The sequence below is a fragment of the Apteryx mantelli genome, chromosome 31 (genome assembly GCF_036417845.1).
Source record: "Apteryx mantelli isolate bAptMan1 chromosome 31, bAptMan1.hap1, whole genome shotgun sequence".
Taxonomy (NCBI): Eukaryota; Metazoa; Chordata; class Aves; order Apterygiformes; family Apterygidae; genus Apteryx; species Apteryx mantelli.
In genome coordinates, this window is record NC_090008.1 from 2,953,100 (window position 1) to 2,971,956 (window position 18,857).

Here is an 18,857-nt window from a genome sequence, read left to right on the forward strand (position 1 = left end):
ATTTCAGGGTTTTCTAGCCTGAAACTGAGCGAAATGGTTCTACAACTAATAATAGAAGATGTGAAGAGTTAAAATGTCCCAGGAGTAGAAGAAGCTTTGATTCATTTCTTCACATAAAAAGTTTCTAATTATACTGAGTCTTATCTCTGTGCTAGAGCGGATTCATAACTCTGCTTTTGTCCTTGATGTGTTCAGTAGCAACGGCTAGATTTTGGACAGCGCAGGAATGACAGTTTAGTAGAGAAAAGTAGTTACCCAGTATCCTTCAGGGAGGAGGGGACTTGTCTGAAGCCTTAGGGCCTCTAGAGAAAGGTTTTGAGTAAAGGCACAATCTGTGATGGAAGTATCCTAATGCATATGGTTGTAGCCATGAGACAGATGACCTCCTGAGGTCCATTCCAACCTGAATTAACCTATGAACCTATGACCTTGAGCAGAAGGGTTCATCAAAAGGAGCTCCCAGTGCTGTGCTAGGACACTTGCACAGCAATGATTATGCACAAATGGGAAGCCTGTCTTTTCACTATCATCAGAGTCAATAGCGAGCCTACACACCTCAGCTATGCACTGCATCCTGAACTCCCAGGCATCTCTTGAGAGCTTGCACAACAGGAGAATGTATATGCACTTTTGTTAGGACGAACCAGTCAGCCAAGCACTTAAGCAGCACTCAAAATCTCCTTACATAACTTCTGAAACAAAGGCTGCCCGTGCAGTTTTTCTACACAGACAATCAAACACACTCCCTCTTGCTCTCACCCACATAGAGGGCATGTATCATGATGGCTTTCTACATCACATTTCCACCTCGGGATTGTAGAACACATACACAGAAACACTCGTGCCCATACACACATATACACTCTGTCCCTTGCTCTTAGACAATGCTTGATTTGAAGTTCAGTCCAGAATGTAGTATGATTAAAAATGTGAGTTATACATAATTCAAATAGAGACAATAGCAATAGTATCTGTAACCAAACCTGCTGCCACAGGCCATGTAGACTCCGAGGATCCCTACATGGAGTAAGAGCTATTGCACTCTGGTGTCAAACAAGGAGTCATGAGAGAATGCAAACATCTCCCCAGACCCTGCACCCTTCGCGGCCTCCTAGGTGGTGCATGCTGCAAAGGGCCATTCACGCTCTGTGTTTGCTCAGAGTATATTGTTCCTAGCCCTAGCAGCCAGCTCTTGAGGTGTCCAGCAGACACTGGAGACCTGGCAATAGTGTTGGCTTTAATGAGCATCCTTCTCAGAAAAATTGCTGCAAGTGATGGTGATATGGACTGAAATGGAGATTGGGCAATGCCATAGGCCCTGGTACTGGATCTGGGCAAATATCTGAAGCTAGCAAAGCCAGTGCTGCAACTGGAAGACTCAGTTCTGTATCCTTCCGGCCCTGCACTGCCCTGTGAACAGAGATGGAACAGACCACAAAGAGACCATCCTCAAGGGAACTGGCATGGCTGCAAAATAAATGGCAAAAAATAGTGATTTTGCAGCAAAAGTATTTTTTCTGTCCATGTCACCTTGCAGCCATAAAACCACTTGTGCCAGCTTCTGTGCACAGCAGGTCTGCAGGGTAGAAAGGAGGGACCGGGAGGGACAGAGACTTCTGTTTTCAGGGACATACCAGAAAGCAGTAAAATTTACAAAGTAAATCCATTCCTGATGTACGTCCTTCTCTCTGTGTCCTCCTTCTTTGTTTCTCAGCGTCTCCCAGTAGCGATGCCCTTAGAAGTAAAGGGTTATTCCAGCAAAATCCCAGACCTTTATACCAGCAGCGGAGAGCTGCTGCTAATACAGCAAATCAGCCATCTCAAACACTATGAGCCACAATGAAAAAAAGGCTTCTCTGACAGTGTTGGCTGTCGTGCACATGGGGTAACGCTGCAGGTAATGTTCTACCATCTGGGAACGTGCTTGGCAAACCTATCTAAGCAAAATTTTGCAGCATGAACTTACCCAAAGAGAGAAGCCAAATGTGGGAGTCAGAGAACATCCCACTCAAATGCACACATACACACACACACTTACTGCCTACATGGCTGATTACAGCTCTGGATAAGGGCCAAATTCCCATCAGTGCTGTGAAGTCCCAGAAGACAGGAGTGAGGCTATTGCTCAGGGCAGAGCAGATAAGGCTTTACCTCCAGCATAGAGCAGCTCATACTGAAATGGAATTCTGAAATCCGCTGCAGTTTTCCCAGATGATTTTGTTTTTCAATAGAAGTTTATCATCTAAAACGTTAATTTTAAAATCAACATTCAAAAAGCAAGAATTCAAAGTTTTAGTCACAGATAAATATTTTGGTTCTAGGTTTCCAACTGTGTCTACTCTTAAGCAAAAGCAATGCTTGTCCTGATCTGGGGGTCAGGGTATTTTGTTAAAAGCACAGTATTTCAAATAAATCATGTTTTTCCTCTCTGAGAGGGACTGAGTAGTGCCATTACAGAAGTACTTGAAAGTTCTTTGGGAAGAAAAGCAAAGTGGCTTTCCAGGGCAGCACTGCAGCAGTCACAGAGACCTCCTTTCTCAGGCTGCCAGTTGCAATACTGCTCACAACACCCTCCAAAAAGTGTGTGTTCTGCCTGCTTCCCTGACTTGTGGCTGAGGTTAGCACAAACCTGAAAGCAAACTAAACGGAGCTGCTATGCAAGCTTCAACTTTGGAAGCTCCCTTGTGTAGAGTGCAGGGCAAACATCGGAGGTGTTCACCTAGCCTAGGGCTCTGTCTCTGGCAGCAGCAATAGAAGATACTACTTAAGATGCATGCAAGCCTGGCCACTCATGGAGCCACCCCCTTCATAGTCCCCCAGCATCCACAGTTGTTTTATCAGGGATGTTAGAGGAGACATCCTTGCCTATTCCCTTCAGTCCCTGCTGATGGACCTGTTGCCTGTGAAGTTTTCTGATCCCTTTTTCACCCTGCTGTTACAGTCTGCTTCCTCTGCCTGCTCTAGCAGCAAGTTCCACACTTCCACTTCCCTCTGTGTAAAGATGAACTTTCCTTTATCTGCTTTAAACTGCTCTCCTACTAAATTCATCAAGTGCACATAGTTCTAGTATTGTGGGATTTGGTGAACAACAGCTCTGCATTCACCTTATTCACCATCTTCATGATGTTGTAAATCTCAGTCACATTCCCCCTCCTACCACCTTCTCCTCTGCAAACTGGAGTCCAAGCCTTTTTGGTCTTGTAAGGCAGCTGTTTCATCACCTCGATCATTTTAGCTGTTTCTCTGGACCTTCTCTAACTCTTCTCAAGATGCAGAGACTAGGGCTACACAAGGACTCAATACATCAGTGTAAGAGGGCTGCAAAATGATGCTTCTGTCTCTGTGAGGATGCCCAACATGCTGTTGGCTTTTTGACTGCTGCTGTGCATGGAGCTGATGATTTCAGAGAACCACCACTGACAGACCCAAGGGCTATTTCCTGAGCTGTAAGCGCCAGTTTTGAGTTCAGCATCATGCAGCAGCGAGTTTGGGGGGAGTTATACAGGAACATGAACAATGAATGGTTGGTGGCTGCTGTGACTACTACCTCTGGAAGCAGAGACCTCACAAAGGATTTGTGCACTGGAGTGGAGGATAGTGGAACCACTTGAAAATGGAGCATGTTCCTGACATAGTCCCCTGCCCTGCAGATCTCCAGCTTCCTGAGATAAAGGTCTAGCAAGTACGGGGGTAAGGGGAAAGCACCTTTCTGCCCACACTGTTATCTATCATTCCGGACCTTGATCTGATTTCAGGTGGCCCCAGATGCTTCCAGAAAGGCCTGAGGTGCTCAAGGACAATGGGGATTCTTCATATGAAGCAGCAGATAGAACATATTGTGTAGAAACAAGAGTGAGTAATTAATTACAGGAGAAACAAATTATTTCAGCACTACCACACATGGAGACACGAAATTCAGCTGTAGTGGGAATAGTCCAAGCCTCCTCAGGCCATTTACCTCCATGGCAGATGGGGATTAGCAGCCTTCTAAGCCAGGCTAAGGACTCCACAGTTAAGGGTGTAGTTTGCGCTCCCTTATAAGCCTGATTTCACAGCCTACATTTCTCAAAAAACATCTTTGCATTTGAATTTCACACACGTTATCTGTGGCCAGAGCAGAGTTTTGGCAAAATGTGAGATGGAGGAGAGAGGGGAGAGGGGAGAAGGGAGAGGGGAGAGGGGAGAGATTTTCTATTCTAAGAAATGTCTTGTCTGCAAACAGTTTGGCATTTATCACTTCTGGACTCACTGAGAACATAGGGATGTTCAGCCAGGCCCTAGTGGATGCCGGAGAGCTCTTCCTGATGGCCAGTGATGAGATCTGCCCAAAGTTATGTGAGAGAGAGCCATTGTGATCCCAGTAACTTCAGGACAACTGGATATCTGCTAAATAAATGCACCTGCACCTATGATGGCAGACTAAAATTTGGGACCACCAGCAAGAGTTACTGATGTGCTCCTGGATATCAGAACCCAGAAGGACCAATCGCATAATTTAGTCCAAAATCCAAGCCTGAGCTTTCACTCAGGGATCCCCCAAGCACAGCCCACCCCTTGCAGCTGAAAGACCGCACACCTTTTAGGAATGAAGACCCTAGATGGCAGAGACACCTGCACAGCATCCCAGTGGTTAATCTTCTGCACAGAAAATATTTTGCACCTTCTTCCTTGTTTGAACCTATGTTTCACTTCAGCCATTTGACCTTATTCAGTCTCTAGCTGAGATTATGGAGCCTTCCATTGTCAGAAATCTTCTGCCCTTGCAACTGAACTGCAGATTCATCAGATCATTTCTTGGTCTTTTTGTAGTCAAGTGCCTCTAGCTCTTGGAACTTTCTCTCAAAAGTGGACTTCCTAGTCCCTGAATTTTTCTTGTGGTGTCTTCTCTACCCTTTACAAACAGACCTTTTTTAATATAGAAGCACTGTAGCTGGATGCAGCATCTATATGATTAGGAATGAAGGACAAGACAATTCCGCTTTCTGCTCTTACTCAAGATTTTTCAAGCAAATCCTTCTTCCCTTGGCCACTGGTTCACATTTCAAGCTGATATTTGTCATTTATCCTTCAGGATTCTTAGCTTTTTTCTGTCTTCTTCTTCCAGACAACAGTCTCCATCCTGTAAATGCAACCTCTATTCTTCTGTATGTAAAATTTTGCAATTAGTATTTTGCTTGACATTCTGGCTAGAAGCTCAGTGATACATATCGAACACAGGGACCTAGTACTACAGTAGTCCTATCTAAGTCTGGCCTTCCTATCCACAAGGTTTCTCTGTTACTCACTGGGGTGATTAGTTTGCTCACTTCCTTTGGTTCACAGCTATTATAAAATGTCACCCAGCTTGAGCATGGCCTGTTATGGTGCCCCAGGGACTGTCCGCCCTGCTGGGGTTTCCAATGCACCTGTTGTGTCCATGTTTTCTTTTAGGACCTGCCAGTCCACTCTCCCATTTCCAAAGGATCTCAGAGATCTAGAACACACCTGAATTTTAATCCACTGTACAATTTTCTTACAGGACATGTGACTGAGGCTAACTCTATGATCAGATTGTGCAGCAATGGAACTCAAATGCCCTACAGAAGATTTAGATGTATAGCATTAATACATTTATATTCACCAGTCAAGTTTGTAATCTGGCCGAGAGATACCACTCAGGTTTGCAGGGCAAAACTTATTTTCCACAAAGCTGAACTGGCTGACATTAATCATGCTAGAAAATCTGTAATCTGCTGCAATCTACTGTTTCCAGAGCTGCACTTTATGACTTGGGCACTAAGCAACCTTAGGTTGACACTTGTATACACAGCAGAACTCTGTATGCACCATTACAGCATGGTTCAGCACATGTCATTTCTCCAAGGTGCAGATGAGGTAGGCCTCTCCTCTGGCAGGACAGTAGCCTGGCCACCAGCATTGCCAGAACTGGAGTAGTTTGCCATTTAGATCAATAAAAGCAGAGAAGTCTGAGGGCATTTGTCTCCAGATTGCTCTCTGTTGTCTTATTTTCTGGCAAGGGTATTGAGGACCCTGTGTAGCCATGCTGTTGGGGACCTAGCAGCCTTAACCATGCAAAAGATGTTACAACAAGGAGAGCTGACATGTACAGAAACCACCTCATTTCACAGGAAAGTAAAACCAAGATACAGATTTACCTCTTCAGTGGCCTGACGTTTGTCTTGTGTCACAGACTCAGTCATTCAGCAAAAACGTTTCATATTTCTGTCCCCTGCCCCTTTGTCACCAGCCTACAGGCATAAACTCAAGCCTGCAGAAAGGATTTCTGCTCTCACAGTTAAGGAGTTGCACATACAAAGTGCTAAACTACCTACCCCGGAGATACCTCTCCACTGCTGAGTGCGCCTTGGTTTCTCCAGCTCTGATCATGAGCTTCCTTTTCTCATCAGTCACCCAAGGCTTCAGTGGAAACCCTTGGACTCTTCTGGTGTAGCTCTATCTGTTCCATGTTCTCCAGCATGACTGGGCTCTTTTATCTCCAATCTCAAACTCAAAACATGCAATAAGTGCAACCTGAAGTCATGAGTTAAGCCAGTCGTTACCCAGCGAGCCCCACTGTTGCTGTCATGCTTTCTGCAACCACAGCGCCTCATTAACAATGCATGTAGGAAATCACCACCATCCATTTTGCGGACCCAAAGGTCTAGAAGAGAGGCCAAGCCAAGAGATGCCAAGAAACACAGAAAACCAAGCAGAGCCACCAGTACTATCACCAAAAAGAGACAGCTTTGGGACCTACCCGTGCTAAGAGCAGGCTTTCTGTGCTACCTGGGGCAGGGATAGACTAGGCAACCTTTCTACTTCCCTTCCAGTCCTGTTGGCTATTACACTTTCTGTGCCTGACTTAACTTGAACAAGACTGTGCCAGTCCTCTGCCCATGGACAGGACAAACAAGGCATTTCTGACTCACTCATCACCAGAAATGTAGAAATCCCCATCCTGGACTGAACTTTCTTCACCATGATTTTTGTCATGAAACATGATTTTTGCCATGAACTACTAATCCCATTTTGAACCCATTCTACTTTTAACCCTCAGCACCCTGTGAAGGTGGATTCATAAAGGGATGTGAACGGATCACTTCCATTGATGCTCTCATGCAGTGGGAAATGGCAAAAAACTCTCTCTCCCTCCCTTTATCACAGATGTCTGCTACACCCTCTTCTGTTCACCCTGTCCCAAGCTGGGCTCTACCCCATAAGCTGTTCCTTATAGAAAAGCTAGCTCTGGCCTCCTTGCCGGCACCTCTGTACCTTCTCCAGTCAGGGTGTCAGCTGCAAGAGATACTATCAACACTGTGTACGCACCACACTCTTTTCTCCATATTCTCCTGCTTTGCATGTATTTGAATTGAATGTAATCTGCCATTTAATGCATCAGTATCATGGGACCCTCTTCAGTTTCTTGCATTCAGCACTAGATTTGGCTCTCCTGAATGTTTTTTTCCCTACAAATTTGCCAGCTCACTATTCACAGTCTTTTCTGGATCCTTTATGAATATGCTGATCAGCATGAATACCAGCACAGACCTCTAGTGCTTCCACTGCCACCCACTGCCATTGTGAAAATGGAGTCTTTACTCTTGTAAACAGTTACTAATCCATGAACTTGCCTCTTCACCCCTTGAAAAGTTAATTTCCTTGAAAGACATCAGTGAGGGACCTTGCTAAAAACCTGTGAACCCCCCTGTGTACAAGTGCATTGACTAGATTACCCCGACCCACCAGCTCATGCTCACTTATACCTTCAGAGAGTTTGGATATTCTTCTGAGCCTTGACTTCCCTCTGTAAGAGCCAAATCAAACTCTTCCCCAATACACTGTATTCATTCATGCATCTAATAATTTTATTCTTCATCATTGTTTCTAACAATTTGCAACTGGCTGAACACTGACTCTGGTTCCTAAATCACTCCAGGACCATTTTTACACACTGACATCGTACTTGTCACCCCCTGTCCTTCTAATCCTCAGGCTGATTTAGGCAATAAACTACAAACCAGTTAGTAGTTCAGTAGCTTCATTACTGTGCACCTTCAGCACTCTCGGGTGACTGCACTTGGCCTCGGCAATGTATTGATTCGTTTTAAAACCTCTTCTACCAGCACTTCAGTTTGAGAGGGTCCCTCAGGCCCTCTCCCTCTGCAAAATAGGGTGCAAATACAGGAACCTTCCTGGGACTTCATCGCAGCAGGCAACAAGGCAAGGAATTCATTTACTTCTACATTACAGCTTTGTTTTCTTTGAGTACTCTCCCTGCTTCTGACGTGCACACCTTAGGACAGAGTTGCCTGGTTGTTTTCCTGAAAATTGGTTTACTAAAAGGACATTTAACCTCCAGATACATATTGTGTTAGAATACAAATGAGAACAAAATATCTCTTAAACAGGGAAAACTAAGACCTATGGGAAGAGAAAATAAACAAAAGGATCTGAAACAAATTTACCTCCTTCCACTGTGTCCTTGCATAGTGAATTCATCCTTTGACCTCAATTCAGCAACTGAGAGTGGCTTCCTGGTTTCTAAGACACTCGAGTCCCTCCTGGAGCTCTAAGAAAGGCTCTTTCCTTCACTGCTGGAGCCTGGCTGTGTGTCTGCTCCCCATTCTCAGTGTCTCCTGGACCCTCATCACAGAGCAGACTCCCTGCTCACTCCACTTTTGCCAGTTGTCTCTCTGCTCCCTCTGCCCCGGGAAGTGTCCCTGCCAGCTGTTCCAGATGTCCTCTCTGACCCAGCCATTCCCCAGCCTGCCGCTCACTCCCACAGAGAACATGCAGTACATCTGCGACAGCAGAGAACAAGGACTATTTACTCAAGACTTTCACATGGTGACTTTAAATATTCTCCATGGCAGAGCCAAGGATTTTACTCATTTAATTTCCTTTTAACTAGCTTCCTCTTTTTATGTCACTTAAAGACTTTTTCAAATTCCTGCTGCTGCAGTCAACTTTTTTGGCTCTTCCCCGTGCAAGGATGTTGAATTTGAGTACATTACAGTCAGTATTAAAAGGCATATCTTTGATAGTGATATATTGATCCAGGTTCTCTGTATTACTGTAGAATAAATCAGAAGTTACTTCTCTTGTAGGGTCTTTCACTAGTTGCTTCAAGGATTAGTCATTTATGGTTTCTAAAACTCATTTTCTCCTTCAAACAGAAGCAGCTTCTCAAGCCTCAAATTTAGTCCAGTTGTTCAAGTCATTTCCCTGTAATAACAAAAATCCCATTTTCAGTAGCTGAGGATTGCAAAGCTGTATATATAAAATGTCAATGTATCATGGATTAATCCATTTAACCAACAATTTATTTCACTTGCTACATTTTCAGGTGACTACCTAGTTCCCAATAAGAGAGGAGTTTCTAGAGCTGGTAGTACCCTCATACAACACAGCTTTTGAAATCTGCTCTGAATTTTGAGAGTTACCAAGGAGAAAGTTCTGTTACATTTGTCTTTTTCTGTTAATTTTTATACCAGCTTTTCAAAGAACATTTTCTTTGATTGGCATTTTGTATTGTTTTGTTTGTAGCTATTTAAATGCATTGTTTTGACACCATGTGCATTTATTCTCAATACATCATTAATTTGGGCAAATTTCATTCTTTTGCAAAAATAAAACCCTCCAGAGTAAGTTCCTACACTGCTATTTGCAACATTTTCTACACCGAAGCTAAGCAAACTCACCAAAACCCTCTGTTCAAGCAATAATTGAGACTTCAGGAGGATCTCAGAGAAGACTTGAAGCCCTGCTCCACCTGTCCTACTAGTACTTGGAAAAGCAGTTTCCACAGGCCATGAAGAGCAAATTGCCAGCCAGGATTTGGAGTCTCAGAGCTGTGCTGCAAGTCAGAAGCTAATAAATGTCACTGAGCCCGCACAGAGCAGATTAGAAATGGCCATTTGGATTTTGGCCATCAGTCTGTGCAGCACAGCCATGACACCTCTCTGAATTCCTGCCTGACTGAACTAGAATGGATTGGGGAAAAAATTCATTGGTAATTTGAAAAATCACCTGAGCAGGTTAATCTGCTTTGGGAAGTCATTCTAATGGTCACTCACTTGGGACAGATCAAGACCTTATTCCAAATCTCAGCCTGTTCTGTTTCAGCTTCCAGCCACTGGATCCTGCTCCAGTTATTTTTGTCCTCCAGACTGAAAGACCTGTTAACAGAGCAGGTTTTTCACCGAGACACTTAGGTACTATGACTAAATAAGCCCTTAATGCTCTTAGAAAATTCAATAGTTAAAGTAGATACAGGCCATTTGATACCCCAGTGACCTCTAAGTCTTCTCAGGTCACCGTGTCTCAGAACAGCACCATCCATCATTTGTTCCTAAACAGCTAATGCTACATTTGGCATTATTAAAGCATATATTTAGTTCCAGCTTACCAAATCATTTGCCCTGCCCTCCCACCGTTTTGGCATCTGTGCAGTGCATCAGAGACATTCAAGGTTTTTGGTTAAAATGTTCAATATTGCAGGACCACAACATAAGTAATCCTTAGACACTGCACTTTAAAGAAAGAGCGTGAGGTCTAGAAGTTACAGAAACAAAGGACAATGCCTAGTTCCAGGGAAAATGCAGGAGCTACATGGATAATGAAGATGCTGTGGCCTTGCTACAACACAACAGAATATACAGCTGGTGGAAGTCAGGCTGAAACCACAACACAACCCTGATGCATTTGATGTCTAGTATTCACTCTCCACTCTGTCTTCTCTGCTGCTCTAGGCTTGCTACAGCCAGCCATGAACAAATGCTACCTCAAAGAAAATTAGTCCAAATGAGATAGACCCTACGTTTACCAAACCTGACTTCAGGGAGGGAGACAGTGTGAATCCCCAAGCACGGCCATCAGCTTCTCATTCCTGACACACAGCAGAATTGTGATCTGACTCACAGTGAAGTGACTCAGGAGTAACTCTACCAAAGCCTAAACAGAAGCAGATCAAGGACAAGATATTTCTGTATTGAATATTTCTGTAAAATCAGCTTGGTTGCAGATTAACAAGTTCAATAATTGCCTACAGTGGTTAAGAACAAGCATTATAAATATCTGGGCAGTATGCAAACATAGGCGAACTGCCTGGACCTTGATCTTGATATAAAAGGAGCTACACAAGTCAAAGAAATACCAAAACATCTGGCTGCAAGCTCTGCAGGACAGCTAGAGCAGGCTGCAAAAAGAAGCAGTCAAATGCCCAGATGTAATCACATTCGTGTAAGGCTCTATCTCCCCGCCCAGATGGTTGCAGAGAAGTGGCAGGCTCACTTCTTTGATGAGAGAGATCAAAATGGCACCAGACTCTAGCAATAGCACGATAACAGCGGATGATAATAAGGGACTTGAACCACCCACATACAAACACACAGCACAGTGGGACAGTTTAGAGACAGAGCGTCTTCCCGTTTGACACGCTGCTCTGTGCAATAGCTCGCTTGGAGCAAGATGAGGAGCAGGAAGAAGTGGGGAAGCCATTCTTGACTTAGTCTTAAGTGGCACACAGGAGTGAATTCATAAAGCAATGGTAGCTGAGACACTGAGTAATAGCAACCCCAGTGTTGTTCAATTCAGCATTGCACAGGGAAGCCAGGACCAAACAGTGGCGTGTGACACTAAATGGAAGCAAACACTAAAAATCAGTATGAGGCTAATTAGCAAAGCATAAAGGGGTTTTGAAGAGCAAATAACTGAAGGCATAAAAACAAACAACAGGGCTGAGCATGTCAAAAATCTATCAGGAGAACATAGGGCGGTTAGACTGTCAGAGGTTAAAGGGAGCAATTATGGTAGATGAGGATATTGCAGAAATGCTAAATGACTCTTCTTCCATCTTCCCCACCTCCCCCCTGGAGATTTCTGTGCCATTGTGGAGCCTCCAGGGAGATATTATCTATGGCTGGGGCAACAACAGGCAAGGGCTAAGAAACATGATCATTTAAAGCGAAATAATTTAGCAAGCCCAAATGATCATTTAAAAGGCTCCATCCTACTCCATCCTCCATTCCCACTTCCACAAACAGAGTATCAGCTATGGGATGCACTACAAAGGAAAGGCAGATGCTTCTAATCTGATCCTAAAAGTCAGGAGACAGGAAAGACACTAGAAAAGGTGAAATTCAGATAATCAAAGGGAAAAATTTTTTCCATAAGTGTGTTCAAACTGGGGAATGCTTACCAGAATGGTCAAAACAGACTGGACATTTTAAATCGGGGGAAAAATTGTAACTGGCATCGCTAAGATATTTTGGAAAGTATTTTAACCCTATGTTCCAGCCTGCTCCTCGTGGAGAGCACAGGAGCTAGTGCTGGGGTGGTTAGTCCTTCCCTTGTAGCATTAATAGCTGCAGCCAGGACACAGGACTGGAAGGGTTTCACAGATGATAAGTGCCAGCAGCTCTTAAACTGATGGCAGTAAGAAGTGAGTGAGATCTGGTTGCTTTTACCAAAGGTGCTCTAGCTAATTGGTGTAGCTGAAATAAAAGTCCTGCACCTGTAGCCATACCTTGTGTAATCATTTTACAGCAGGTCACTCAGCTGTAGGACACTGCCAGATCACTGCTGTCACATGTAGGAGGGTGTGGAGGACTTGAACCCCCAGTTCAAGAGGGACACGTGCTCCCAGAGAGCAAGGAAGCCTGGAGGCCAGCGATGCTTTAATGTAACATCCACCCTCGCAGCTCTGCATTGCATGGTCAGCAATGGAGAATCAAAAAGATTTAGGCTAGGCTGGCAGCGATTTCCGGAGGTCTCTAGCCCAGCTGCCAGCACCAGACAAAGCGGAGCTGGGGAGCACCGTCCTTCACAAGCATGGTGGAGAGAATCCATGCAGGGGCGCTCCAGTTTCTGGGGGCTCAGAGACGACTTGACAGAGGCGGCTGAATGACACCAGCCCCCTCGGCCATTTGTTGCCGTTTGTTACGTTTGGTCCTCGGCAATGACAGATGCTCTGGGGCTGAATCACAGGGATTTGTCGTGGCGAGCATCGCCTCAGCACCTGCCGTACGCTGAATGCCTCTCCTTCCTCTGCCTCCAGGCACCCTGCCCTTCACGGGCCGTCACCTCGCAGGAGCCGCCCGCGTGATGGAGAGAGTGGGTGCTGCACCCACAGAGGTGCCCTGGCATCACCATGGCAGCAGAGGCAGGGGACAGCCTTCCACTGCCAGCCAGGCTCTCTGCAAAGCATCTGCGCCGCAGGAGACAGAGAAAGGGTTAAAAATACCGCCCTGAGCTACGCAGCCTCCCGCCTGCCTGCAGGGAGAGAGGACAGGCTGGAAGAAACTGGCTGGGGAGGTGCAGGGCTTCAGGGAGGGGGCGAAGGGCTCCATGCACAGCGATTATCTCCTGTGACAGAGCCCCGTGCAGAAAGCCGCGCCATACCCAGTGCCGGCAACAGGCAGGCAGAGCATGCTCGCATTTGCCTTCCTCCTCCAGCGAGGGAACGCCACCCAGAGAACCGCGTCCGCTGCACAGCCCAGCACTGTATGGCCCCCGAGAGACACGGGACATGATACTCCCAACAAGTTCTCCTCTAAGAAACATGTCTGAGGAGAGGCTGAGGGACCATCAACCCCCCTAAGAGACCTAATGTCACCTGAGACCCCTCCTCTCAGAAGGAAACTGCTTCCCCAACTGGAGCATGTGGTACCAAGAGCCACCCACACCCTCCCAGGGTCCCATCCCAGAGAGGTCCCTTTGCACGAGCCAGCCCACGAGCCCCTCCCCAGCTTCTCTGCCCTGTCTCATCCTCCCACTTGTGCCTCCCTCACACATCAGGGCATGCTTGTGCCTTAGAGAGGAGCCGTGCTTGTATTCACTCTACTCCTGGGAGAAGACCTCATTTGAGCTGCTCTCACATCCTCCAGCTTGCTGAAGCCCTTCTACTAAAGCAGTCCCCTCTCCAACTAAAGATCTGGGGGGAGTCCTTTGCGGTCTCACTTGGCCCACACTGTCCCAAAATCTGCACCACGAGCTGTGGCTGTGTACCCTGTGCACTCAAGTCACAGCTGGGGTCAGCTGCACCTCCTCTAAGGTCAGCTGGACTAGGCCATACCACAGGCAGCATCGGCTTTAGGGTGACGTCCAAACAGCATGAAAATTTGGGCAACCAGTGCACGGAAAGATCTGACCACCAGAAAGCTGTTCCTCCCACAGCCCCTTCCCACAGAGATTATGACTAACAGAGACACCACAGTAGAGATCCCTCTTGCACAGCATTTGTGCTGGAGAGCATCAGGGTGTGGAAAAGCTCAGCATAAAAGCACCTGATGACAAGTTTATGCTGACATGTGAAATGAGTTTACTCATTTGCTTCAGACCTAGTAGAACAAAAGGGTTAATTTCTCCTCTAGGACTGCAGGAGGGAGTTAGAGACAGACATGTCTGAGTTGGTTGAGCGAGCACTCGGGTGTTATCATCTAATGAAAGGAGTTGCCTGGGAGATGCTGTGGGATAGCAAGGGCCAAACATTGACTTTGAGGGACTGGCAGCCAAGGGCTGCCAACAAATGTGGATTTCTCCCCAAACGTGAATCAGCTGCAATTTTGAGCAAGTACTGGCTGTGAGATTGGGCAGTAAGTGGGTGCTGCAGAGACAGAGGGGACAGAGGGGAAATCCTAGATCTTGTGGACTGGAGACAAGCTGTGACACCCTTGCGAGCATGGGTCACACCTCAGCATTTCAGCTGTAGTCCTTCTGACCCCATGAAGCGCTGAGGAAACTTTCCTGTGCGTTGTCTGGTTGTCTGTTCTCACCAGGCTGGCTGCAGGAATCACAGGAAAGTGCTGCCCAAGCCAGTGCTACAACTGCAAGAGTTATGAGAGTTGCCTCACAAACCTACAAATGCCACGCACGTGACATAAAAGAGAAAGGTTCTGGAACGAGCAGGGCCAAGCCTGCCCTAGAGAGCAGCAGTACGCGGCGGCACACAACCCTGCCTCCCACAGACTGCATCCCTCAGCCAACACGAGCCACCCATCTCCCGGCACGGAGAGATGCCTCACCCCAAGGCGCTGCCACATACTTCCCAGACCCAACTCCCAGACAGGCCCTGGCAGAGAGTGAGAGGGACTTCTCCATCCCAAAACAACCGGATTCGCTGAGACCCCCGCTTCCGGGAGAAAACACAGGTCAGTCACAGCTCTGTGCCCCGCAGACACCCACCAGCCCCCCAAGCACCCTGCAACCAGCAGACACCCAGCCCCAAAGCGATCCCACCTGGAGAGACGCCGCTCAGAGGGTCCTGGCCGGGCGGACGCTCGCGCTCCGTCAGGGATACCTTAGCCCCCAGGGACACGGCTGCGGTGGCACCGTCGCGGGTGGCAGTGCCCCCACGCCGGGGCATCCGGGACCGCACGGAGCCCCGGCGCCTCGGGGGCCGGGCCCCGCTCGGGGCTGGACGAGGCTCCTCGGTACGGGGCTGCCGCGCCGACGGGACAGGCACCAGGCCCCCCTCAGAGCGCGGCTGGGACTGGCGCCGGCACCGCAACCACTCTCGGACCGGGACCCCCCTCACAGCAACCCCCCTCAGACAGCGACCTGCACCGGGACACCCGTGGGCCTGGGGCCGCCCTCAACCCAGAGGCGGGACCCTCGTCAGACCGAGACGCGCCTCAGACCGGGACCGGGACCCCCCGCGGCCGGCCCGTCGCTGTCGCCGCCGCCGCCCCGCGCCCACCTGCCTCCCGCGGGGAGCCGCGCATGTGGAGCGCACCACCGCTCCTCGGGGCGCGGGGGGGGCCGGCGGCCGGAGCGGGCATGTTTACACGGGGGCCGAGGGGGGCGGAATCGGCGCGGCCCCCCCGGCCCCCCCCGCCGCCGCCGCGCGAATGGTCTCTTCCTCGTGCTCTATTTAATCCCCGCCGCTGCCGCACCGCCGGCTCCAGTCCGGAGAGCAGCGCCGCGCCCGGTGCTGCCGCCGCCGCCTCCGCGCGCTGCGGCTCGGCTCGCCCCGGCACCGCGGGCCCCCGCGAGCCACCATGCTGCCCCCCGCCCTCAGCTTCCTGCTGCTCCTGGCCTGCCTCGGCGCCAGTAGGGGAAACCTCTCCCGCGACGGTGAGTAGCGGGGCTGGGGCGGGCGAGCCCCCCTCCCCCGCCCCATCGCTGGGGGGGGGGGGAGGCGGGGGGGCGGCGCCGCGCGCCCGCCCTGCTGGGAGGGGGGGTGTAACGGTCGGGCGCGCGGCAGGTGCGGGCGGCGGCGCGCGCGGGGCCGTGCCGTTATGTGGGTCAGGCGCGGCGGGCGCGGGCAGGTGCCGCCCGCCCCGCCGGCCCCGCCCCGGCCCTGCCCTCGGGGCCCGCCCGCGCCTCGGCGGGCGGGCGCGGCTGCTGGGCGGCGCCGGGGCCCCCGGCGGCCGGCGGGGCTCAAGGTCACGGCGGCGCCGGTGCTGCCCGTCGCGTGTCGTTCCCCCCCCCGCCCCCCATCTCCACACGCGCACCCTGCCCGGGGCGGGGCTGGGGCGGCGGAAGGTTCCAGACAGGCGGCAGCGGCGGGGCCCCGGCCCCTCCCGGCACTGCCCGCGGCCGGGTTGGGGGGGGAGGCGACCCCTCACCACTGGCGGGGAGTATAGGGGTGAGCCCCCCCTCCCCCATGTGTGTGTGTCGGGGGCAGGTAGGGGCGAGCCCCCCCGGTGGGGGTGGAACCCCCTTGGGGTGGGGGCGCGTTTCTCCCCCGGGTGGGGCTTGAGCCCTCCCCGGGGGGGGGCGCGATCTCCCTCCACCGGGTGGAGGGGGGGGGCGGGACACCCCCCCCACCCTCCAGGCCGAGGCAGAGCCGGGAGCCCTCTGGAAATGGCCGTTTCGTGCGAGCGGCCACGGCGGGGCTCTTCCATCTCGGGTCTCCCCCGGGGGCTGTGGCAGCGCAGCCTTGGGGGAGGCCAGCCCGCTTCCCCCGTCGCCTCGCCGGGAAGCCCGCCGCTGTCTGGATGTCTGGTGGCATTCGAGCGTCTCATAAATCCTCTCGCACTCGATGCGCGGCGTGTTTGTTATGCGGGAGGCATGGAGCTCTTCTGTAGCCTCATAACCCTTGAGACAAAGGGTGTTTACCCATGATATATAACAACAGCGGGCAGAGCGCTGCATGGCAAAACAGCCTTTAATGAAGTGCCGCAAAGCAAATATAATTTTGGTAAGGACTCGTAAATGGCAGCACCTTGTTTTTCATAACTGTTCAATTGCAAAGCGGAGTCCTTGCTGAATTGCAGAGCTGAAGCTTAGAGCTTATGGCTGGTAATACCCGTCGGGCTGTTGGTGGCTGCGTGCTTGCCATGTCGGGAGCCGCTGGTCTTTATACCAGTCTTGATAAAATTGCAGCGGTGTATATTTACATGGAGAGCAAACCAGAGGGGGATGTGGAGGCAGTCCGAGGCCCAGCCTTTCTCTGAAAGGGCATTTGCAGACCTGAGGGTGGGCTAATAGGACTGCCTGCCCTGCCCTTCCGGGCAGCCGAATGTCTGGTGTCTGCAGCAGCAGTTGTACCCTGGTCCAGCAGCCCAGGTGCATGGTGCTTTGCCTCTCCAGTGCTGTGCTGACAGGTGACAACCTTCCCTTCCCTGGCTGGGGCTGGGACAAGCCTTGTGGTGTGGTGTATGGCTGGGGGTGGGGGGGCATTGCAGAAGACTGGCAGTGAGAGAGGGTTGACTCACAGTCCTAGCACCTGCTCGTTGCTCATCCAGGTGCGGGAAGCTTAAAAGGGAAGGTAATTCTGGAGTGAATAAGTGGTTCTTGGATCAAAGGGTCCCCAAGGGCTGTTGTGGTGATGAAGGGAGTGTGATATATAGAGGGTGAGAAATATGAACCTGGGAGCCTCCTGCCTGTACTTGAGCTGCCCATGCTTAAGCTCGGAGCAAACCTCCAATAGCCTTTGCTAGCAGGAGCCTTTCTCCCATGGCCTGTCCCTTTGCTGAAGATCACTGTCACAGGCAGACCTGCTTTGGGGCCTGTTGTTGGTTTGCAACTGCATTTCCATATACAAATCACAAGATTTGCTGCTGGTGATTACAGCTACAATCACTCATGGTGCCGCAGGACCCCCAAAAGAAGGCTGCTTGGGCGTGAGCAAGGCTACTTAATCCTGTGATAAGGTGGTGTCCGGCCAGCCTGTGCATGGCAGTGTTCAGTGAATGGGCCCTGTGCTGGGCGGGGGGGGGTTGTTTAATGACTGAACAAGTGCTTGCCTGAGGAGAGGTAGTGTGATCTGAAGTTTTGTGTAGTCCTAGGGTAGGATGCGTCCTGGATGATGACACTGCAGGTTTTTCCCCAGGCTGGCCTTCTACTGTGGCCCAGCCTTGATCAGGAGCTGCCAGGCCGGCCTTTCTTTGGACACGAGAAGACACACACAGCCAAACATACCCCCTAAAAGTCTTTGCAAGCAGAGGAGATTGGTGACTGGAGGATGCTTGGAAAGACATTGCTTATAATTTCGTGCGATCAAGGGAGTGGAAGGCACTGCCCTTGCACCCCTCTGCTGTCAGCTTCCAGTGTGGCTGCCTGGATAGTAAAGCCCCTCTGCAGCACCCTTCAGAGAGACAAGAATGAAGTGGAGTAGTTCTTTCCTCTCCTTGGAAAGAAATACTCCTCCTCTGTGCACTTCAGTGCTACAACTGTGGTGGGACCTGGCAGAGCCTGTTCAAGCTGCCTGGGCAGTGAAAGTGTTGGTACTTCACCACTGTGGTGGTGTTTGTGCACTTGGCTGATACTGTGCTGTTGTCGGCAGATTTCTGAGTGTTTGGGCTGGACTGCGTGGTTGTCTTTGCTGCGAGGATTATTCCCTCCACATAGTTATTCCGCTCTCTAGAGCTGTGTAAGCCTTTTGTTTGAACAGTACCCTGCTCTCATCCCAT

At 49.9% G+C, this 18,857-nt stretch overlaps 1 protein-coding gene across 2 annotated transcripts in view; it reads left to right on the forward strand.

Annotated features, from left to right (window-relative positions):
- Positions 1–15,995: 15,995 nt before the first annotated feature.
- The window catches only part of CADM3 (cell adhesion molecule 3), a 33,086-nt gene continuing 30,224 nt past the window's right edge, over positions 15,996–18,857 (forward strand). For both annotated transcript variants that reach the window (XM_067313562.1, XM_067313563.1), the window contains exon 1: positions 15,996–16,074. In XM_067313562.1, the coding sequence (XP_067169663.1) occupies positions 15,999–16,074 (76 nt within the window). In that variant the 5' untranslated portion in view covers positions 15,996–15,998. The remainder of the gene's footprint in view (positions 16,075–18,857) is intronic.